This window comes from Lissotriton vulgaris, chromosome 4_1 (genome assembly GCF_964263255.1).
Source record: "Lissotriton vulgaris chromosome 4_1, aLisVul1.2, whole genome shotgun sequence".
Classification (NCBI taxonomy): Eukaryota; Metazoa; Chordata; class Amphibia; order Caudata; family Salamandridae; genus Lissotriton; species Lissotriton vulgaris.
The window spans coordinates 921,233,826-921,257,286 of NC_141691.1; the positions used below are offsets into that span (position 1 = coordinate 921,233,826).

The window sequence follows — 23,461 nt, forward strand, 5'->3', positions numbered from 1 at the left end:
TTAAGTGTGTGTTAATCGGAGTCCTGTTGACTTGAATAGTTGGTTTTTCACTCTCGGTATTTTCTGAAATCAGCTCACCACTCACATTACTTAAGACTTTATTATGTGTGGGCAAACTTTCTAGGTGTGGTCCAATACTTACTAATGGTTCAATGGGCTCGCTCTGTATAGAGAAATGTCCACCTCTTACTTGCACAGATTGTTGAACCTTAAAATACGACCGCAGGGAAGGAGTAATTTTAACTTTTCGATTCGTGGGGAGCTTTGGTCTTGTAGATCTTATTTTAATATTTTCCGACAGCTCTGCTAACTTTGGTAATACTCTCTGACTTCGCTTAGTTGCTCTGGGGGACGCACCTTTTTTTAGCGGTTCAAACTGTGATGCAAGCTTGCGATTCCTTAAACAATAAGTGGATGTCACTCCTCCTTCCAGATCTTGAGTTTTTCCTACTGCTGTTATTATATTGGTTTCAGGGTCTTCAGGTTTTTTTTCTATTGTCCTGGCTCTTGTATTATACACCCTTAGTTTGGGTTTTATTTGAGTGAGGCTTTCCTCTTTGTTTTTTCCAATGCTCTCTTGAATGTAACAGTCTGTGATTAAATCTGGCGTTGCTCTCTTCAATTTATCTGTCCCACCACTGGGTATGTTTTTTTAAATTTCTGAGCTGGTAGTGTGCTCTGATTTTATTACTTCTGAGGCTCCTTGATCTCCAATTATCTGCTGATCTGCAAGAAATGCCTCTCCCTGTTACCTGCAGCGAAGTATCTTTTTTCGAGCTCATTAGCCGTGAATCTTTTAAAATTACACTCTGCAGCTTGATGTTTATAATGTGCCTTATAGTGTGCCCTTCGCGTTTCTTTATCGCCTGAAATTGACCCCAGGTATCGTTTTGCTTACTCGGCTTGCAATCTTGTGCGTCTCCCGACTCTCTCCCGCTGACCCTGCCGCTCGAGCCCCGGAACTGGAAGGGGATTCTCTGGAACGCCCTCCGACAGTTCCACGTTGCTTTTCGCGCATTCACCCAGGCTCCGGCGCTCGGGCAAGACAGCTGCTGCCGCTGCGGGAATCCCAGTTCAAACGGTAAGCTCCGATTTGAAATCAGCCGGTATCTATCTACCATTTCTTTGCGCCTCTGCTGAACGGCCGTTTTCCGAGCGTTTTTCCTCCTTCAATCGTGGGTTTCAGCTTTGCACTAATTCCTCCTCATAAGAGTCCGTAAAGTATTTTTGCAGGAAGGTCAATCTTTAATCCTCATTTGGCTGGTGGTCAGAGCTCCCGACCGAGCGTGTTAGCCGGCCGCCATCTTCCTCCTCTGGTTTTTATGTTCTTGTATTAAATGTTTTTAACATGAATATGTACACTTAGAAATAAATGCAATTTTGTGTTTTTTAATTGGTTGTTGTGCTTTTCATACTTTTCCTCCCTGGTTGTATCATTAATTGCCTATTTTGCTCACATTGTCACACAGCTCACCTGCCAGGAACACGGCCAGCTTGCTTCGGAGGGGCTTCTCACCCGATGGTAGATCGCTTCGGCTCACCGACTCCTTTCTGGGTTGGTTAACATGGCCAGTTTGACCGCTGAACCACAGGTCCAGCTGGACCCTGAGAGACAGGTCGCCACCGTTCTTGTCGCAAGTGTGGCGTCTGCTGCCCTCAATGCCAACTAGCCCTCAGAGGAGCCAATGAATAAAATAGACATGCAGATGTATGCTGCTTTATCTTGTGGAGTGGCCTCGAGTTTGCCCTTTATTTACACCCCTGGCCACGCTCAGCTCTCCCTGGGTGTGGGAATGCTATTCGTTGTATAGGAAAGGCCAGGTTGTCACTCTACATTCTCCACCCCTTCTTACTAATGATTGCGCTGGTGAAACAAACATTTCCAGCCTTCTCTGGGAGGGGAAGTGGATAATCTAATCTCAGGTGAGGGCAAAAAGCATTCGTTTGTGGGTTTCATCCCTTCAAAAATCGTATGTCTCTCGTTCTGTATTTCAAACCATACCCTGGTTATCCCACTAGGAGCCGGATACGATAGTGGGTCTAAAAACCTATTTTTCATATCCTTTAATTGGATGTCATAACCTGATTGAGGAAAAAAAAAATGCTCCAGACTGCACTCTTCGGGTAAGTAAAGGGCAAAGTCAGACACGCGTAAGGAAAAACATAAGAATTGCAAGCCTACTTTCTTGCAATACTGAAAGATGATGACTTCACGCCCGCTAGTTACAAGGGTCGGTCAACTCTAGGTTAGCAAAAATCACAGTGGTGTGCCTCTCCTCACACTTGTGGCAATGCTGGCCTCACTTAAGGGAAATGTTTAATTCGGACACACCAGTGTTATGGCCATCTATTCGTTCCCCCCGTGTCACAAGTGTGTCTGCTCTGCCTTCTTTTTGTTCAGAATGATGCTGGAAAAGTTTTAGTTTTATACTCTATCTGGGAAAATAAAATGCAGAGCAAAAATAGTTATGTCCTAGGAACTCACTGTCAAAATTGAACGTGCCGGGAATACCGGTTTCTTCATGATGCAATGCACATTTGTTATAGTCTTTAGAATGGAAAATGTGAACTCTGCAGAAGATCTTGAACTTAACTGTGTGGTCATAGAAGCCCTTATTGGGTAATCTTACTCGTGTATACATATTTTGTCACAGCAGTAAGAAATGGGCGTGGTTTCAATTTAAGTTCCAACCACAGTTTACTTTTGTCTTCATAGCTAGAGCACCCACATAGAAGTGTAGATTATTTCCTTGTTTTTCATTAAAAGCAAACACGAAGGACCTCAATGCACTGGAATTCCGTTGGTAGCATCCCTGAAAATCCCTACTCGTAGAATTGTTGTGTGGCTGAATAAACTGGCTTGGAAAAGGGGCTCAGCAAGCTGTATTTGACTACCACTTGAAGATCATCCTACTGACGATACTTACAACCCTGGACTTGTTTGGAAATAAATATACCCACTAGCATATGATTAGTACAAGTCTACCGGAAAAATAATTTCGTCGTGTGAGTTTTGCGCCTGTTTAATTTATCATATCTTGCTTAACCCTTATCCATCTTTTCCATAGCAACACAACTGTGAGTGTCATCTATTAACTGGTGCAGCCTGGCTTGCATCTCTAGGATATATGTACATTCCTTATTTGCCTGGCTCGGTGTGTGGGGCAATTAAAGCTACTTTACAGTGAACAGTTGACAGCTTTTGTGCACCAACGTGGAAGAGTTCTGCATCTTTACATTGCATCACCGTTGCCCCAGAAAGATCACAACTGCGGCAATCACTAGTCTGTGACTCATATTCAGCTACTTCTGTCACCAAACATTCTATTAGTGAGCATTTCATGCGCCTGGCATGTTGCACCCACACGTCATGGGGGTGCAGTGATGAGTCAAAAGGTGATGGTGCTGGCATCCATGTTGGAACCATCTGCCCATCACCACGTTAGGCATGTGAAAGATTTGTTTCAGGGCCTCCTGAGATACTGATGCAGATATGGGATCATATTGACATGGTGAAAGTCCTCAATGTGCATGTCAGCCCGTACATCAACCCAGTTGACAAAGATTTAATGATATGAAGAGTACAGCAAATGGACAACCGAGACACCTTACAACTTTTCTACCTAGCTGAGAGAACTCATTGCTTGTGCAGTTTATCATCCTCACAAAGACGAGAGGACACATCACTGGGCTGTCAATCCTCTGTCTTCTGAAGGCTAATGTTACGTTAACCACAAGTAAGTCTAGATGTCATCCCACTTACTGTCACATGAGAGCCACTAAAAGAGGCAATTATCGTCTTCATGACCATCAAATATGAGCGTACTCTGAAACTCCCCTAAAACGTGGAGAGTTTAGAAAAGAGCCAGCCACGAGACGGATCACATAGTCATTCAGAGGGAACAGAATGATCGTCTAAATGTGGGTCTTATTGAGGGGATGCCCCTCAACCTGATGGTGTAAAAAAAAAGGCATAAATACTCAACATGTGGAAAGCTGAATTACTTAGCAAAATGGTGGTGTCTCTCCCCAACCCAATAGGACCCGTACTCCCTTGCATCAACCTGAAGGAAAGAATCTAGACTGCTGTGATTACTGGGGATGCAGACTGTCTGTGTCCACCACCATGCCAGCCCTAAAATGAGAGGGCAGAGGAGTAAATACCTGCCTTCTTTTAGACTGAACAACAAAACCGAGGTGCTGTCAATCTGTGTCGAGCACTGATACAAGCTTAGGCATCCCAGCTCTGGATCACTTGACTGGAACATTTGAAATGTGCATTTATCATGGACTGGAACGGTAAATGCAGATTTCTACATGACTGACAATGGCACACTGATCAGTTCTCTTGACTTGAGAGGCTCTATAACTAATGCAATTTACACTCTGTGTTTGTACTTGCAAGCTGGCAGACGTACTGGCTAAAATCAAGCCCATGTTGCTGGTCTATAGGGTCTTTAGATGCAACCTGCTTATCTACACATCTACCCTGTGGTGTGTCCCATGATCTCACAGAAATATGCCATTCCACTGAAGGCCACAAGTAGAAGATGAACTGTACAAACGAAGTTGAAAAGGTAGCAGCGCCAGCCCCTGGGTGTCATCAATAGTAATTAGCTTTAAGCATTGCATTACCATTTCTCTTAGACATCTAGCCGTAGATTCCTTAACTTAGAATAGCCCTAGTCATCAGACTGGATCCAAAATACTTTTTCCCTAGCAGTAAATCTGCACGCCAGGGGGCGGCGTCACCCGGCTCCGTCCTGACGTCGTCCACGGAAGTGCCGTCAATGGAGCCATATAAGACCCCCCAACCCGGCATGCTGACGTCAGTTTTCTTTCTTTCCGCCTCCCAATGCGGATCCAGGAGAAGTGGTTCTTCTGCCCTTTTTTGATCTCAGGTCTTTACGACACCTTTTCGCATCTGGAACAGTGTGTCGATGCCTGCAGGCTTTAAGTCCTATGCGTCCTATTCATGGCAGATATCGGTGACGGATCTACATGAGATCTGTATGTGTTGCTTGGATGAGCACTATGACTCTTGTTGAGTTCGCCTGCCAGCAGCTGAAGCTAAAGTCCCTGCGGGAACGACAGATGAAATTTATGTTTGCCCAGTTGTCCCAGTCAGAATCCTCACGGCTCCAGCCTCCGTCTCCAGCGGAAGGATTCCAACGGTGCAGTTCTTTCTCCTACACGGAGATTCCTGTTCGGTACAGGCTCCGGAGTATTTCCCATGGATGTAGCTCACCTGCCTCAGGTAAGCACCGAAAGAAACCACAGAGGTGGTCGACCTTGCACAAGCGTGACTCGGGTCCGCTGCTCCCAGTTTTCACCGGACACGGACCCTCAGGAGTTGGCCCACTCCTACCCACAGTTTCCTGGTGCTGGGGTGACTCGGACCCAGTTGGAGGCCTATTCCAGGGCTCTGCAGGCCATCTTTAGGTCACCCCTTCTCCCGGGCGTGCCTTCGAGCCCCACAGTGGGGGTAAGGACTCCGGTCAGGAGTTCACTGGCGGGGGTATTTGCCCTTGGTACCAACTGAGTACCTTGACTCTGGTTCCGGGGTAACTGCGATGTCGGGACATGGCCCGGAGGGGCATCCCCCTCAGACATCTAGTTCTCCAGGTGCGTCTTTGCACAGTTCTACGGGGCTCCCTGCGTCATTACTGGATGCTGCTGCAGCCAGGAGAATGACTCAGAGTCAACTTTGTACCTTCCAGCTGGCTCCTGCCTTGGTGGAGGTCGAGTCGACGCCGGTCCGATGTTAGACGGCCGAGACCTCTTCTGGGGTCATCAACGTCGTTACAATGCTGTCTAGATGTCAGTCGACGTCGGTTTCGTCCCCGGCTCTTCCTCTGCTGTTGGAGGAGGTGACCCCAGTGGGTTCTCCACCCCCATGGTTTTTTCAATGCTCCACGGAGCAGGGGCCCATGGGGCACTGGTCAGCTCATTCTTCTGCAGGGCCTCTGTCGTTGGGTGGATGAATTAGCCTGCAGCTGTCACCAACGGATGACTTTGTCTCCTCCTCGGATGGTCACGGAGGCTAGTGCAGAGTTTGTGAGGGCTGTTCGCAGGGCTGCGGATATCTTGCAGATGGAGCCGACCTCTGTCTCCCTGCCTTCAGATCCTTTGTTGTATCTTCTCCACCAGGGTATGGTGGATGTGGAGCCCTTGTAGCCTTTTGGTGGGTCATTGTATGATGTCATTCTGGGGACTTGGGCCAGACCCTCATCGGGTAACTTCCTGGATAGTGCTATTGCACATCGCCAACGTCCGGCTCCAGATGACCCTGCCTGTTTGTCCCTCCATCTTGGGGTCATGGACTTGTAGTCCAGGCAGTGCTCCCTTCCTCACCTCCCCCCTTGCTTCCTCCCACTCATGAGTCTAGGTCGTTGGAGTCATGTGTCCGTGATGTTTTTGCGTCCAGTAGCTCAGAACTTTGGTCCCTTAACAAGACGTGCATGTTTGCTCGGGCTACTTTTGCCCTTTGGGACTTATTTGGACAGCTCCTTCCTTCTTCACCAGAGGGTCCTCGTGATGACCTGGACCGCATTAATTGGGATGGCCGTGACATGGCGCAGTTTTCTGTCCATTCAGCCATGGACACCACTGACTCCGTGAGTCGAGCTATGGCCTGGTCAGTTGCTCTGCGTCGCCATGCATGGCTTCACGATGGCAGTTTCCCGAGAATGTTCTGTCCTTTGATGGAGTCCATCTGTTTGATGAGCATGCCTAATCAGTGGTCCGGCTCCTCCTATCTGGATTTCCATGACTGCCAGGTTTTTAGTCCTCTATAGTGGACTTGTTTTTGTACGCAGTTTTGTCACTGCTTTTATGATTTCCGTTTCTGGGTTCAAGCCATTAATTTCCATACAGACTGTTCAGTCATGTTTTTTCCTTCCTTTGGTACAGCTGGGCCAGCTATTTATATGGTTCTTTTTTACCTCTGCCTATGAGCTTGTCTCAAGAGGTGTCTCTTGCTTTTTATAGGAATGTGACATACCCTATGTGGGGTATTCGTTCACTATTGTGTAGCTGCTCTTCCTTGCCAGGAAGTTTCGGAAGCTCCTTTGGAGTTCTCTTCTTTCTTTCTGTCCCTCTGGGGATTTTTCCTGTGGGTTAAGCTGTGTTCCATACTTCCTGATGTGGTGGGATGCCGCCTCCTTTTGAGACCTATGGACTGACGTGGCCCTCACCTGGAGCTCCTATAGTGCTGCCCATGGTTGTTCCGTTGCACTCGCATGCGTCTGTGGACGCAGTCTGCTCCGGCACATTGTTGGAGTTCTGCCGTATCCGACTCGCCACAGGGGGTTTCACGTCGTCCTGCCTTGCATTAGGCTCATCTTTCCAGCTTCATTCTACCACTTGCACTGTTGGCTGTCTTGGGCGTGGGTACCCGCTCCTGTGGGCGCTTGTTCCGTTCAGCTCCGGATCGGTTCTTCTGTGTTTTGGGTGGGCACCATATGTGGTCCACACTGCGGGTGTGTGCTTTCCCGGGGGACCAGTGGTGTTCCTTGAGCCACTGTCTTGGCTGCGTTCTCTTCCTGTTGTCTTCTTCCCTGGTGTTGGGAAGGGCTTGGGCACACCCTGCCTGGGTTTTGCCTATGGGCAGTAGAGTCTTCACCACGACGGCTCCATGTTGCATTTTACCTTGTGTCCTTGCTTATTTCTGCCACTCCCTGGACTAGGCTGGGTTTTTCTGTTTATTGCCTCTCATGGCTCAGGTGTTTATCCTACTGGCCTCTGCTGTGGTCAGTATTCCTGCCTGTGGCACAGTGGTTTGATTTTTCCTTCCCGATCGTGGAGTTGGGTTTGCTTTCTTGTTTGGTTGGACTTGAATGTCCTGATATGTTTCACATTGGTGCCATTGGTACCTCTTGGGTGATTTTCTATTCTTTAGGGGTACTCTTCCAGTTCCCCCATGGTTGTCAATGTCTTGACTTTTTCATATAATTCTATGTGCGGTGTACGCATGTGAGTTGGCAAGCATGCAGGGTTTCCCTGCGGTGGTTTCTGGGGATTGTCCCAGATTTCCTCTCTGTTTTTCTATCTATCTTTTGTCTCTCTCCCTCATCGGAGATAGCTTTCGCTGTGTCCGACTTACTGTTCATTGAACCTGTGGGTACGGTTGACTGGTTGGCTACCTGGTGCTGCGCCCATTTTCTCGGTCGATGCAAACATGCTGTTGCTGTTCCGCTTCTTTGAGTGATACATTGTGTGGTGTGGTTCTCACTGTACACAAGGTCCATTCCGTTTAGTCTTCTAATTCGCACCTCTGTATCTTCTGGTAGTCGTAGTTTGTATGTCACAAATGCCCACAAATGACATGTCAGCATGATACCTTCTGCCCTGACATGTCATTTGTGGGAACCTGATGTTGTGCCATTCACATTATGTTTTCTGAATTTGTCATCATGTTTACGTCACTTCGCTGGGCCTTTGTCTCTTACGGATCCTGGGATCCTTTACTCAGTTTACCTCTTATTGTAGAAGTTATGGCGTTGTGCACTGACCATTCTGGTTCTGTGATTTTTTTCATCCCTGTCTGACCGACAGTGGACTCGTGCCGTCCTCTGACGGATGGTGGTACTTTACTTCCCATGCTCATGCTCCTCCCTGAACTTCTTGGTCTGGTGTACGCTACGCTGGCAATGCTAAGCTTTATGGGTTTGGTGTCAGCCATGCTGGCATTGCTACCCCCACCTTGTTTCAGTTACTGTTTTTGATGGACTACGTCCTTTGGACACTTGATGGGTTTCGGTCGAAGACCCTCCTCCTTTGGGGATACCTTTGGTATCTTTTCTAAGTTGAGGAATCTGCGGCTAGATGTCTCGAGCAGATGAATGAGTTACTTACCTTCAGTAAGGATGTATCTGGTAGAGACATAGTCTAGCAACAGATTCATTGACGCCCACCCATCCTCCCCGTTCTGCGAGGACCTTTCCAGATGGGGTTCTAACACCTTGCCTTCTACAGGTGGACTTGGTCTTCCTGAGGGGTGCTCTAGCTTCCCTATCTCTGGGGCAGGGTGTTTCATTCTGTTTTGGCACGTTAGCTCTCCACCCATTCCTGTACTTGGGTGGCTCAGTTATGTGTTTTTAGACGTTCTTTCGGTGTAACATTCTCTTTTTCTTCTACCCTTCCTCCGCCCTCTTTTGTTTCTCCCCATACTTTGGGGTCTTCTTTATCTCGATTGGGTTGGGGTACTACATAACTGTGCTACAGCTCATAGGTCACTGTGGGGGTGTCGTGCACATTCTATGTTGTTGTTCACTTCTGGTTACTTGCAATGCGTCCTGTTGTTCCAGTTTTGTGGTCCTTTACAGTTACATCCTGTGGTTACAGACTGTTTTTCATGCAGTTACATCCTGTGATTGCATATTGTCCTTTGTTTGTCATGACATTCGTTTCCCCTGCCATTGCCTTTTAGGGGGGACACTGCTCTTCGCTTTGATGTCTTTTGCTAGGGCGGGTGCTCTGTTCACTCCCTTCAGTACCTTCCAATGTTGAGTACTCTGTCAGCATGATGTTGTTTCTCATTCTCTGTTTTCTTTTCATTGTTGTTTCAAAGGTTTTTGCTTTTTTTGACGCACTGTTCCTATACTCTCACAGTTTCTGTTGTGGCTCTGCATTGTGGCGCGGAAACGTTTAACTGTAGAAAACTGACTTCAGAATGCTGGGAGGGGTGGGGTCTTATATGGCTCCATTGACGTCACTTTCATGGACGGAGTCAGGATGGAGCCGAGCAACTCCGCCTTCCGGCGTGCAGAGGTACTGCTGGGGATAACGTTTTCCAGATCCAATCTGACCCTTCGGGCTATTCTAAGTTAAGGAATCTGCGGCTACAATGCGTCTCTCCCAGATACTTTTAGTCAATAAGATTCTATCAATTTTTTATAGGTTTTTTAAAATAAATAAATTGTGAAAAGACGGTAGTGGTCAGTGTTGCTAAACCTTGTTGATGACAAGGAGAAGCACTATGTGTTTTTAAAATACCCCTCACACACTATGAATCCCATAGTGTCGTGCTTCATCATGGGGGTCTTCCCATCCCTCTACAGGGCGGGGCGTGCTTCAACCTGCGAACTACGCTGCAGCACTTGTTGTTTGTGGAGTCAGGCTATGTGTGTTGTGAAAAAAGTGAGTGGTAGGGGGTGAAGATATGTGAAAAAATTAAGATGTTAAAAATTCCCTGTCTAGTAGAAAAAACGATGTATTCACTTCTCTAGCTGAGAATGTTAAAATGGGGTTGTGGTAGGGATATTTACTATACCCTACTTGTTTCGTAAGCAGTCCCCACTGCTTTACTCATCAGGACATATGTTGATCCCTACTACACTCTAGAAAAATGATAAATCTATGTGTCATATGCCTACTTTCCTAAAACAGGCTAGCAAAAATTGGCTAGTCTGTGTATTTTCAAGGCTTGAATGAGCCCTTCTGTGAAAAAAACCCAAAATTTGGTCTATTTATTATGCGTGATAGAGCCCCATGAGCTTGGCATCTAAGGTGCAGTTTTTCAGACTGCTAATTACAACTGGTACAAACGCTCCCTTATTGAGCCTTCCTGCCGCTCCGTCGGGTCTCTCTCAGAAACATCGGTACCGAAGGTAAGTAATTCGTTAATTTTCCGCATGTGAGAGAGTGGGAAGGAAACACAGGGGGCTGATCATAAAGCTAAACATACATATGAGTAAATCTTCACAAGTAAGTTTTAGTCTTAAAATTTGAGTAACTTTAGTATTCTTGGCTATTCACCATTTGAAAGTGTAAAGTTGCTCAACTGAAATGGGGTTGAATCTGTAGAATCTGCTCAAACATGACCTGGCTGGGAAACGCAATAGCTGTGTGTAGGAAAATGTCCCTTTTTGCTTGATCACCCCCATTTTCTTGCTAGATTTGTCTGCTGCTTTTTTGACTCTACATACTGGGACTTTGCTGTCTAGTGTATGTGTAGTGACCCCTAAAACATGGCACAATTAGCTACACATTAAACAGTCCTGCTGGCTGCCGCCTTACAGATGCCTGGTCGATACTCATTCTTTTTAGGAACAGTAGCCCTCATTTTTTAATTTGTTTATTGTGTACAATTAGGTACCCTTCTAATTTGGCATATTTAACTCACCCGTAAGTGTCTAGTATATACTACAAAAGTGTACCCAGGGCCTGTAAGTTAAATGTTGTGAGTGAATTACAGCACATATTGTGCCACCACTAAAGTGTCAATACAAACATGTCTCTCGGCCTGCCTCTGCAGCCTTGGCAGACAGTTTTATAACTGCAAGTTTGACTTGGCAAAGGAAAACTTATATAACAACAAGAGAGTCAGGGCTCAAAGGACACTCCTATACCCCAAAATGAAAACTTATGCCAGGCCATAACATTCCCTTTAAAAAAAGATCATGGCTAAAATTGTCCATAAATGCACGTAGGGGAGGGTGTAAAGTAGGTAAAATGTAAGGCATATGTAGTTTTACATGCCCTGGCAGTGAAAAATCTTCAAAGCTGTTTTTCACTGTGGGAAGGCTGGCTTTCCCATTAACAAGCCCTGGGTTAGATTGTGATACAAAAGGGGTGGTAATGGATGGAGCATCTGAACCAATCAAACACTCACACCCAGTCAAAAGATCTGGGTTTAATCCAACACCGTTCTTTATCCCACTCTGCCACCGCAGTTCAGACATGGCTATATGCAAATCAGTCTGACCCTGTGCCTCATGGGAACAGTCCATCCCGAACTGCCAAGCCATGCCTTCCCTGGACCGGAAACAAGCTTCCGAGGACCGGTTTCTGGCCTTCCAGTCGTCTTCAGCCCGGCTTGCTTGAATCCAGTGGCAAAGTGAGCAAGGGACTCCCGTCTGAGCATACCCTGTCACACTTATGGCGGCCAAAAGCGGTACAAAAGAGGGTGGTAATGGACGGAGCATCTGAACCAATCAAACACTCACACCCAGTCAAAAGATCAGTGTTTAATCCATAACCGTTCTTTAGCCCACTCTGCCACCCCAGTTCAGACATGGCTATATGCAAATCAGTCTGACCCTGTGCCTCATGGGAACAGTCCAGCCCGAACTGCCAAGCCATGCCTTCCCTGGACCAGAAACAAGCTTCGAGGACCGGTTTCTGGCATTCCATCCGTGTTCAGCGCGTCTTGCTTGAATCCAGTGGCAAAGTGAGCAAGGGACTCACGTCTGAGCATACCCTGCCACACTTACTGCGGCCAAAAGCGGTACAAAAGGGGGTGGTAATGGCCGGAGCATCTGAACCAATCAAACACTCACACGCAGCCAAAAGATCTGGGTTTAATTCATCACCGTTCTTTAGCCCACTCTGCCACCCCAGTTCAGACATGGCTATATGCAAATCAGTCTGACCCTGTGTCTCATGGGAACAGTCCATCCCGAACTGCCAAGCCATGCCTTCCCTGGACCGGAAACAAGCTTCTGAGGACCGGTTCCTGGCATTCCAAGAGTCTTCAGCCCGGCTTGCTTGAATCCAGTGGCAAAGTGAGCAAGGGACTCACCTCTGAGCATACCCTGCCACACTTATGGCGGCCAAAAGTGGTACAAAAGGGGGTGGTAATGGATGGAGCATCTGAACCAATCAAACACTCACACCCAGTCAAAAGATCCAGGTTTAATCCATCACCGTTCTTTAGCCCACTCTGCCACCCCAGTTCAGACATGGCTATATGCAAATCAGTCTGACCCTGTGCCTCATGGGAACAGTCCAGCCCGAACTGCCAAGCCATGCCTTCCCTGGACCAGAAACAAGCTTCGAGGACCGGTTTCTGGCATTCCATCCGTGTTCAGCGCGTCTTGCTTGAATCCAGTGGCAAAGTGAGCAAGGGACTCACGTCTGAGCATACCCTGCCACACTTACTGTGGCCAAAAGCGGTACAAAAGGGGGTGGTAATGGCCGGAGCATCTGAACCAATCAAACACTCACACCCAGCCAAAAGATCTGGGTTTAATTCCTCACCATTCTTTAGCCCACTCTGCCACCCCAGTTCAGACATGGCTGGGTTAGATTGTAGCACCTTATAATGCATAACTTCAGTTTGTGAATAGTTAGAAAGATGATTTAAGGATTCCTTTTAATTGTAACTTAATGGTCACATCAGATTTTGGATGATTATTTCTAAAATGCCACTTTTAGAAAGTTAAAGTAACTAAGACAAAGGTCATAGACTTCAAGTGCACTACTTTAAAGCACTCTCAAGGGGAGTATCACATATTCTTCTACTAGTAATCAGATATCACAAATGCATGGGTATACAAAGATACAAATGATTAACCAAAGTATCACAGGTATAAGTGAACAACAAAATAATACAAAAACTGTTGTCGATGGCTCAAAAAATCTTTTTTATTGAGCAAACTTTGTGTTTCTCTCTAAGGGACCTTCAATCAATTGCGAAGAATGATGGTTGCATACATCTCACAGATTCTACAAGAGTCCCAATGCATTTCGGTCATGAACAACTGCCCTTCTTCATTGTAACCTACAAGTAAATAAACATAATATCTTTGTATATACATTTCTAGGATTGAAGAACAGTACAGACCTATTGGAAGCACAAAAGCAAGAACAGAAAAGGTATTCGCAATAGTAACCAGATGAAAAGAAAAACCTCCCGGATATTGGGGTGAAGATTGAGTACAGCTGATAGAACGAGACTCCAACACCCGGTGCACCAAATCGCATCATAGTAAATTCAAAAAATCTAAGGAAAGTGCGAGCAAACAAAAAACCTAGTGCTCTGAACTGGCCGCTCTGGTCAAAAGCCTAAGTCGAGTAAACTAAATTGAAAAGTGCTCAGGAAGACCGTTGTTTGCCTCACCACGTGTGACTACTCACTAAAATCATGCAGTGCACACTGTATCTGTGCTAAAATTGCATGCATCCCACAATGTGCACACCTCCCAAGCAATAAAAATTACCTGGAGGCGACAAAGTAACACAGCTTAAACGAATCGGCAGGGTGTGTTCATTTCGCACTGAAATCAGACACCGAAATAAGGAATTCTATATGTATTGCCAGTGAAAAGCAAGAGAATGCGCTGCGGTACTAAGAAAACTCATCGAAAAAGTAGTGCATTTGAAGTCTATGACCTTTGTCTTAGTTACTTTCCCTTTTCAAGTAGGAGGTGGGATGTACCAACTCATCTGAAAGAGACACGTTAGTGATAGATTCCTTACCTTAGAATATCCCCAGGCGTCAGACTGGATCCGGAAAGTTTTGCGCAGCAGTACCCTTGCGTGTCGGTAGGCGTCGTCTGCGGCTCCGCGTCCGTCATCACGGCGCCTACGACGGACACGGAGCCGCAGACGACGCCTACCGACACGCAAGGGTACTGCTACGCAAAACTTTCCGGATCCAGTCTGACGCCTGGGGATATTCTAAGGAAAGGAATCTATCACTAACTAATGTCTCTTACAGATATATCGTTACACAAGTAGTAACTTGTGCTTCAGGTGCACACTGAACTTAATAGTGTTACTATTACTGTTTTAATTTGCAGTCATACTTGTTTAAGCTGAGTGCATACCATCTGTTTATCGTCCACTTTTAGAAAGTTGGCATTTCTTTGCCTTGACCAAAAGTGCCTTTCTGACAGTGTTCATGTCACCTGGGTTGATGGTTCACCTGTGGTGAAATGAGTATTTTTCCCACACAGTGGACAAGAGGTTTTGGTGTCAGATGTTTTACTACCTGAGAGGATGGCCATCTGGGCTGTGTCCAGGAACCTCAGTATCTTCAAAGGAGGCCTACCCGTGCACAAGCAGATGTAGATCACACCTGAGACTTATCCTTTAATTGTCCAGTTAACTGCAAGGCGCTAATCCCATTGGGAAAGGAGCTGCCCCTAGAACCAATTTTGAGTAACCACAAGGGAGGATTTGCCTATTATCAAAGCCACCCCTCTGGGCAGGCACGTTGAGCTCTGCACAGGGGAAAACGGGTTCTGGCCTATTGGTTTTAGGTAGAGAGGGGGGCTGTGGAGTAGTGTACACTAAAAGACACAGGAAGTGCTGCAAAACTGGGTAGGGTCACCCCTGGGAACTTTCACCCAATTGGATATGGAGTGGTGAGGAGTTTCCCCTGCCCATAGGCTGGCACTGGGATTACATGTGAAACCCTCAGTACCACTTTCAGAACAACTTAGGACCTGTGGAAGACAGAAGAAAAATTGCACCTGCTGTTGTGACCTGTCAGAAGACCCACAAGGTCTGGACCTGCTCCCACTTGTAACCAGGACTGAGAAGTGGACAGCAGGGGTCAGTTAGCTGACCTGTTATGCTACAGGGACTTGAAAGCTGCAAAAAGCCTGCTTTCCTGAAGGGTTCAGCTGGCCAGTTCAAACTTGATCTGTCCTGGACCCTGCTGGTGGCTTTGACTGGAGTGAGTCCTGACCCCTAAGTTGTGTCCCTAAGGTCCTGGGTCCCTTTGATAAGTGTCTGACTATGCTACTCCTGCCTATCCCTAAAAGCTGGTACTTGGTAACTTTTTCAAGCAGTTTTGCCTGGAGAACGAACAGAAGACGAAGACCAACCTTTGAAGTCAATTCTGTAAAGGTGCATTGCCCCTCAGCAAAAGATTTAGGTTGCTCTCACTCTGAGCTTTTCCTTAGCACCAAATACATTTCATTAGGACCTCGTGGGTAAGATATCCAGCTTCATGGTGCCCTGCTCGGCTACAACTTGCAGCCTTGCTGCGCAGTGGCATAACGAAACTTGAGGGGGACCCCCTGCAAAGTACAGGTAGGGGACAACTTCTGGACTCACGCCTGATCTCTCGGGCCAGGGAACTGTGCTGAGGTGGCCCCCTGGAGCTCTGGCCCCTTCCTCACTGCGGGGGCCTTTGTAACAGTCACTGTTGCTACACTGAAAGAGTTCACGCCACAAAAATTGACAGTCTGAAAGTAGAAATCTACACCTGGCGAGGGTTTCAAAGATATCTGCTGCTGAAGGACCTTCCTTGGCCCTGAATTTTGAATTTCTCCTACTTGCAAATTTCCTGCCAAAAGTCAACAGGTTCATTGGGTCTTTGTTTGATGACTATCTGGCCTCATGAACCCATCTCTGCCACCGCCTGCTGCCTTGCCCCACTGAGGATTTTTGACACAAAGTCAGAAGGTAAAAAATCCTACCCGGTCAAACCTGGTATCTGTATCTAATCTGTGCTCTATTGCAGTCACCCTTCACTTTTCGTTTTGGCCTGGTGTAGTACAATTGGTTGCCTGCATTTGGCATTTCGTGCTTTTTGCAGCTTAAACTTAATTCAACTAAAAAAGTAATATCTTCAGTTCTGCTTATTGGATTTTTGTCATTTTGTTCTTAATTTGTTCATTCAAATACTCTCTATTGCAATACATTGGAGTGGTATTTTTTCTGTTGCGTTTTTGACTTACCTTTTTTGGTAATTTTAAATGCTTTACATTTTATTTAAGTTAAGACTGTGCCAAAGCTACCAGGTGTTGAGCTCAGGTTTATTTACTGAAACTTTTACTGGACCTAATAAGCATAGTGCTTTTATTACTTGTGGTGGACTACCATTCATCCTCCAATAATAATCCACCTTCTCACAACGCCCATGTGTTTTCCAATCATTCCTGGGGCAGACAGATCCCAGCCAAGCCATGTTTGATACAGCAAAAAAATCAGAATTGGTGAAGTAAACTGTACCTAATAGTAATGTCAGCTTTTTTTGTGTATGATTGTAGGTACGATGCAAAGTAACAATTAATCAAACGCTACTTATTCCTTTGCTTCAGCAGTTGGCCTCTTTGAATAAGAAATTGGCCATTGTAGCAAAGGAATAGGAGTATGAGGTGTCTTTCCGACAGAGTACACAACCTCGCTTCAGGCAGTCTGTACAGAAGAATATGCAAGTCTTGTAATGATGCAAGTGCATGTACCAAAGCCCTCAACATTGAAGAAATCTTTGAGACTAGAAGAACAGAAAAATACTTCCGGCTGTTATTGCATCTCTAATGCGCAGCCAGTTGAAATTATTACTAGAAGAACAATGACTCCCACCATGACCATGCTGCAGCCCTAATCCTAATGCATATCAGGAATAACATTTGATCACAAGTTAGAAAACACGTGATTTGCATCAAACAAATTTGTATTCTAGGGAACATGGAGCATCCAGTCACCTTTTCAGGGGAATGTGGCAAACATACCTGAGACTGTAAGTAAAAATCAGGCATGTCGCCACATTCTCCTCGGAGGGTGTTTGGCAGGGGCGTAACACAGGCCCCTGCAGCCTCTGCGGTGCGGGGGGCCCTCACCCTCCAGGGGGCACCTCAGCACCTCACTTCTGCTGGGGAGCTCTAGATTGAGTCCGAAGGGGGCCCCTTTACGTACCCTGCAGGGGTGGCCCCCTCAAGATTTGTTACGCCACTGGTGTTTGGATGCTCCATGTTCACTAGAACATGAATGGTGAAAGCACCATAACAATGTACCTCTTGATGTAGTCTGTAGAAGCAGCAGAATCATTGCAAGTAGGACAAGCCTGATAACATCCTAAGCCCAAACCCATATCTCTTGCAGAGTCTTTAGGAATATGAACTAGAATAAATCTCAACTCATCAAACATACTGACCGTTAATTGTTGGTAGGTTTTTCCTTGTAGTGGAAGGCTTTTTATGTCCACACATGCAGCATGTACCTCTGCAGTTAGAGCCTGTGTACCAGCATGGCACATGCAGGTGTTATTGCTGTTAGGTTCTGCGCTGAACAAGAACAAGGAATTTGCTGTGCACTCACAGCCTGAATCTAGATACAGACAAGTGTATTTGGTACACCTGTAGTATGCTTAAAGTGGTGTGTTCATCCCCAGGGTAGCCTGCTCCTAGGAAGCAGCAGTGGGGCAAGAAGGGGGAAGGAGGACGGATAAAAAAAAAAAAATCACTTACCTGCCGGCTGGCCGGCCTCCATCACGGATACTCCGTCCTCTACCATGCTTTTTCTGTAGAAACAGTTAGCACCCTGGCTCTCAGGATCCCCATAGCCAATAACAATGCTGCAATGCAGCGTTGATTAGTCTGAGGACCGAGGTTTGGTGCTCAACCAGGGAATGGGAGGCTGGGCATGGTCTCCATGCAGACTGTAATGCAGTGAACATGCTAAGTGTGCATGAATGTTAGGCCGGGCCGAGAGGGCTGGTCAAACATTAATTCGCACTTACATTGTGCCTACCGCTCCCCCCTGCTCTGAGAACAGAGCAGATCCGCCCCTCTTAAACGCCCCAGCAGGAACAAATAAAATTATAATTAGACAAGTTATCATTTTATTTTTCCTTTATTTTCACTGCTAAAGGCAGCAAAGGAGCTTCCTCTGTTCATAAGCAGTGACCTGGTCAGAGCACAACATATGATAAAGGCTTGTTTGCCTCGGAAAAATGATCAGGCTGACATGGTGTCATTACCAATTCGGAATGGTAAGTTCTACAACATTTATTAAAAATCACTTTGGTGTCGGCAGCTAGCACACCTGGAATACTGTGCTCTCACAGTTTGAGGGGTTAAAGTAAAAAGGAAACTGGCTATCAGAGGAACATCGAAGTCTGTGTAGGAGACATACCATATGTTAAACATAAAGCTAGTTTCAAATCGGCTGCATACTGGTATATTAAAACTACTGCATGTTAAACATTTACTTTTCTGGTTTTAAAGTCAAATTTTGTTATATCTTAATTTTAGTTCATATAGTAACTGGGGAGTTCTGACTTTACAAGCTGACATGTAATTGATTTCCCATAAGGATCCAGGTTTAGATTTAGTATGTCAGCAGGATGTATCCGTCTTAAAGAAATACAAAAAATAAAACATTATTTTATCCCCTCATTTCTATCAAGGTGAAAGCTTGACCAAAGATTTACCATTCAGCGATGACATGGCAAATACTCACACCCCAGAAATTAATCTACAACCACGAAAACTTTTTAGTTCAGAAGAAAAGTCAAATGAAGGTAAAGCAACAATAACATAATTATTAAATTCAGTAATGTATAGCTGTGTGATGTACATCAAAGCTGTTCATTTGCCTGTTCATTTGCTTGTTCATTTTCTACGCTGTCCACTGTGGTTTGCTTTATGTTGATTTGTTTAGTGCACTAATCACCCGAGAGGGTATCCATGAGCTTCGCAAGAAGTGTGGTCCCAAGGTGCTTATAGGAAGACTAGAGCCAGGTCTTCAGCTTCTTGAGTAACTCAATAAGTGAGGAGGAAACTCTGATGTTTTGAGGGAGGTCGTTCCATGTCCTGGGTCTGATATAGGAGAATGAGCAACCTCCAGTTTTGCTTTTGCAGAGAGACTGAGTTGCTGTATGCACGGCTGTTCAAGTATTCTGGTCCTGTGTTGTATAAGGCTTTGTATCTGTGCGTGTGAAGTTTGAATTGGCTTAGTTTGTGAATGGAGACCCAGTGAAGCTTCCTGAGGTGTGGTGTGATGTCGTAGGCAGTTGAGTACAAGTAGAGTGCAAGTATTGTGGCTGGATGGTCAGGAGTCTGTGTAGGAGTTGTTTGGAGATTCTGCCATAGAGTGTTGCCGTGGTCAAACCTGCTAGTGATAAGTGCTTGTCATTGTCATTTGATCATTTTATTTCGGTCGAAAGACCATAAAAGTGCAATAAAATATGTACAAGCACAGTAATAAAAACCACAAATACAGTTAAATTAAAAACATATTAAACAATGAGTTATCAAAGAATAAGAGAATGGGTAAGTGTGGGGCATTATTTCGTACTAGAAAAAAGAGTTCTTCTCCACCACATGCCATATAAAAAGCGGGAAACCGCAAAAACAATGGGAGGGGCAGTATCGTAGGTTAAAACTCTTGAAGCTTGGGCACATTGTCTGAAACCCAAATTTTCACACAGTGGGAGGATCCAGCATTTCCGAATTCCGCTGTATGCGGGGCAGAAGAAAAATATATGTACAATGTCTTCCCTCCAGTAGTTGCAAGCAGGGCAATTGGCCTCCAACAAGCGTGACCATCTGGATGTAAGTGCCCCTATCGGTAAGGAGCCATGCCTCAATTGAGTATACAGTTTTCTTGCGAATGGGGGCTGTACCAGAAACACCTCCGTCCTGGGGCTAACTTAAAAAAAAAACCTCTGTGGTCAGCCTTCCCAAGGAGGTCGAGCAGTGTAGGGTTTTAAGGTTGTATGACTTTACAGCCGCCACTATTTGGGACCTTTGCGTCCTCATGCAGCAGTCTTCCGGTGCATCCCAAAGTTATGACATACCAATTTGATGGAAAAAAGCCTTGACATGGACCAGCCAAGGTATGTTATTGTGCTGTAGCTGGCCCCAGATTGCAGTGAACTCTGCCCTAAATGATGCAAGCTCCGGCACGGACCAAAGCCTTCTCCAATAGAGCAGAGGTCGTGCAGCTGCCAGCTCGTCAATGGGTTCCAATCCTAGGTCTAGGCGTAGTGGTATGAGGGGAGTACTTTGCGGAAGAGCAACCAGGTGGCGCATGAAGGCATGTTCGACCTTCGATAGCTCATGTACTTTCATGTGTCCCCAGAGTTCTGCGGCATACAAAGCTGCTGGCCTGACCTGCATTTTGTAAATCTCAAGGGCAGGAGTGACAGGTTTAAAGGTCAAAGCACTGTGGAATCTGCCTATACCTCCCATATTCTGGGACAGTCTCAAAGATGATTTAGAAATTTGGTGATCCCATGTGAAATGTTCAGTCAATGTGACCCCCAGGTATACAAAAGTCTTGACACGCTCCAGTGAGGTTCCATTTAGCGTAGGATTTGGGCGGGTATGCCTCGGGGATTGAAGATCATGAACTTAGTCTTCTCCAAGTTGACCTCCAGCCCCCGTGAGGCACAAAAAGACACAAACCCGTCCAGGACCCGCTGGATGCCCGTTGATGTCCGCGATAACAACAAGGTGTCATCCGCGAACATCAAGGCGGGCACCCTACCAGTGGCCAGACGGGGAGCATCGTTGTCCTTGATGCCAGAAAGTACATCTATCAGACCATTAACATACAGGCTGAAGAGGGTGGGGGCCAGTATGCAGCCCTGGCGTACTCCCGGGTAGCGGGGAAACGGGCTGATAGTTCCCCGTTCCTTCCAATCACATCTGTGCATAGTTCCCCGTATGGAGTCTGATGAGGGCTTCTAACCAATAGGGAGGGAGACCAAGCTCCTCCAAGACCGTCCAGAGCCTCTCCCTGGGAACCAGATCAAATGCGGCCCGCAAGTCCACAAAAACAAGGTAGAGGCTGCCACCCTCTATTCTTGCAGTTTTCCAGTATAGGACCTGGAGTCGAAAGATCTGGTCCATGGTCGAGACCCCTGTTCTAAATCCGGCTTGAACAGTGGTTAAGATTTTATTCTCCTCCATCCAACCCAATAATCTATCGAGTAGGATTCGCCCCATCAGCTTCTGGGTGGTGTCAATTAAGCTAATTGGTCTATAGTTAGATGGGGCAAGCGGACATCCCTTTTTAAAAATTGGAACAATCTCGGCTCCAAGCCAGGTCTCAGGCAATGCCGAGCTTTGTAGGACCGCATTGAACAAGACCATCAGGTATGGGGCCCAGATTTTAGGTTGGGAACGAAAAAGATCTCCCGGGAGCCTATCAAGACCAGGAGCTTTGTTTGGGGGCAGCCTCTCAATTGCCGACTCAACTTCTTTAAGGGAAATAGAATCGGGATTAAATGTAGTAGTCTTCTCTAGGGCACCCACTTGTCTCATCCTATCACCGGGGCCCGAGACCCCCGGAAGCTTGTGCTTGTGTGATGGTCCACCTGGTGTTCTGAGGCAACCATTTGAAGAACTTTCACAGCATGTGTAGCATGAGGAAGCAGGAGGCGCACACTGCATTCACTTGAGCCATCATGTTGAGCTTGTCATCTGGGATGGGCCCTTAGATTTCCTGCGTGTTCTGTGGATGTGTGTGGTCCTAGCTCAGACGACCACCACATGGAATCCCATGGGGAGGTCTTGTTGCTGAAGACCAGAACTACCATCTTGTCAGAGTTGAGCTTCAGGCAGTTAGTTCATATCCAGTCTACCACCATGGTTATGCAGTTGGTGAAGTTGGTTCTGGTGGTGTTTGTCTTGTCCATCAGGAAGAGGATGATTGGGTGACATCGACGTAGATGACGGTGATGTATTGTGATCAGATTATGTTGGAGAGCAGTGTCATGTGTATGTTGAAAAGAGTGTGGCTGAGCGATGATCCCTTTGGGAAACCACTTTTCAGTTTCTTGGTCTCTGATGTGAAGGGTGGCAGCCTGACCTTTTAGGTTCTTCCCCTGGGGAAGGAACAGATCCATTTGAGAGCCGATTCTTGTATTCCAATCCTGTGGTGTCTTCTGCTGTATGTTTATGGATTTATAAAGTGCGTAGCTGCCCTTAAGCTTCCCAGCACTAGGAGAAAGCATAACAAGGGTGTACTCGGTCAGGCTGCCTGAGGCGGGAGTTTAGGGAAAGAGCAATGTTTTGAGTCTCTTCCTGAAAGCCAATTTGTTGGTTAACATGCACATATCCCTGGGCAGTGAGTTCCATATTTTGGGAACCAGGTGCATGAAAGATCTTCCTCCCCATCTTGATCTTTTAATTTTGCTCTGTTGCATGAGAAGATCCGCGGAGGATCTTCGGGCCCTCCTTGGGGATAGTGAGCAACCAGTTTTTTTATTAAGGCAGGCCCTCTATCATTCAGGGCTCTGTGGGCGATACAGACGGCTTTAAATTTGATCCTAGACTGTACTGGAAGCCAGTGCAGTGTCTTCAGGGCTGCCCTGGCTGACTGCTGTCTTGGGATTTGGTACAAAAGGGGGTGGTGATGGACGGAGCATCTGAACCAATCAAACACTCAAACCCAGTCAATAGATCTGGGTTTAATCCATCACAGTTCTTTAGCCCACTCTGCCACTCAGTTCAGACATGGCCATATGCAAATCATTCTGACCCTGTGCCTCATGGGAACAGTCCAACCCGAACTGCCAAGCCACACCTTCCCTGGACCGGATTCAAGCTTCCTAGGACCGGTTTCTGACATTACAGCCGTCTTCAGCCAGGCTTGCTTGAATCCAGTGGCAAAGTGAGCAAGGGACTCACGTCTGAGTATACCCTGCCAACTTATGGCGAACAAAGCGGTACAAAAGGGGGTGGTGGTGGACGGAGCATCTGAACCAATCAAACACTCACACCCAGTCAACAGATCTGGGTTTAATCCATCATCGTTCTTTAGCCCACTCTGCCACCCCAGTTCAGACATGGCCATATGCAAATCAGTCTGACCCTGTGCCTCATGGGAACAGTCTTGCCCGAACTGCAAAGCCATACCTTCCCTGGACCAGATTGAAGCTTCCTAGCACCAATTTCTGGCATTACTGCTGTCTTCAGCCAGGTTTGCTTGAATCCAGTGGCAAAGTGAGCAAGGGACTCACGTCTGAGCATACCCTGCCAACTTATGGCAA

The 23,461-nt window shown here is 46.4% G+C and overlaps 1 protein-coding gene across 1 annotated transcript in view; it reads left to right on the forward strand.

Annotated features, from left to right (window-relative positions):
- Positions 1 to 23,461, forward strand: part of SYCP2L (synaptonemal complex protein 2 like) — a 1,791,741-nt gene that overhangs the window by 1,456,299 nt on the left and 311,981 nt on the right. Inside the window, exon 33 of the mRNA XM_086966882.1 lies at positions 18,869 to 18,982. Coding sequence (XP_086823008.1) covers positions 18,869 to 18,982 — 114 coding nt within the window. The remainder of the gene's footprint in view (positions 1 to 18,868; positions 18,983 to 23,461) is intronic.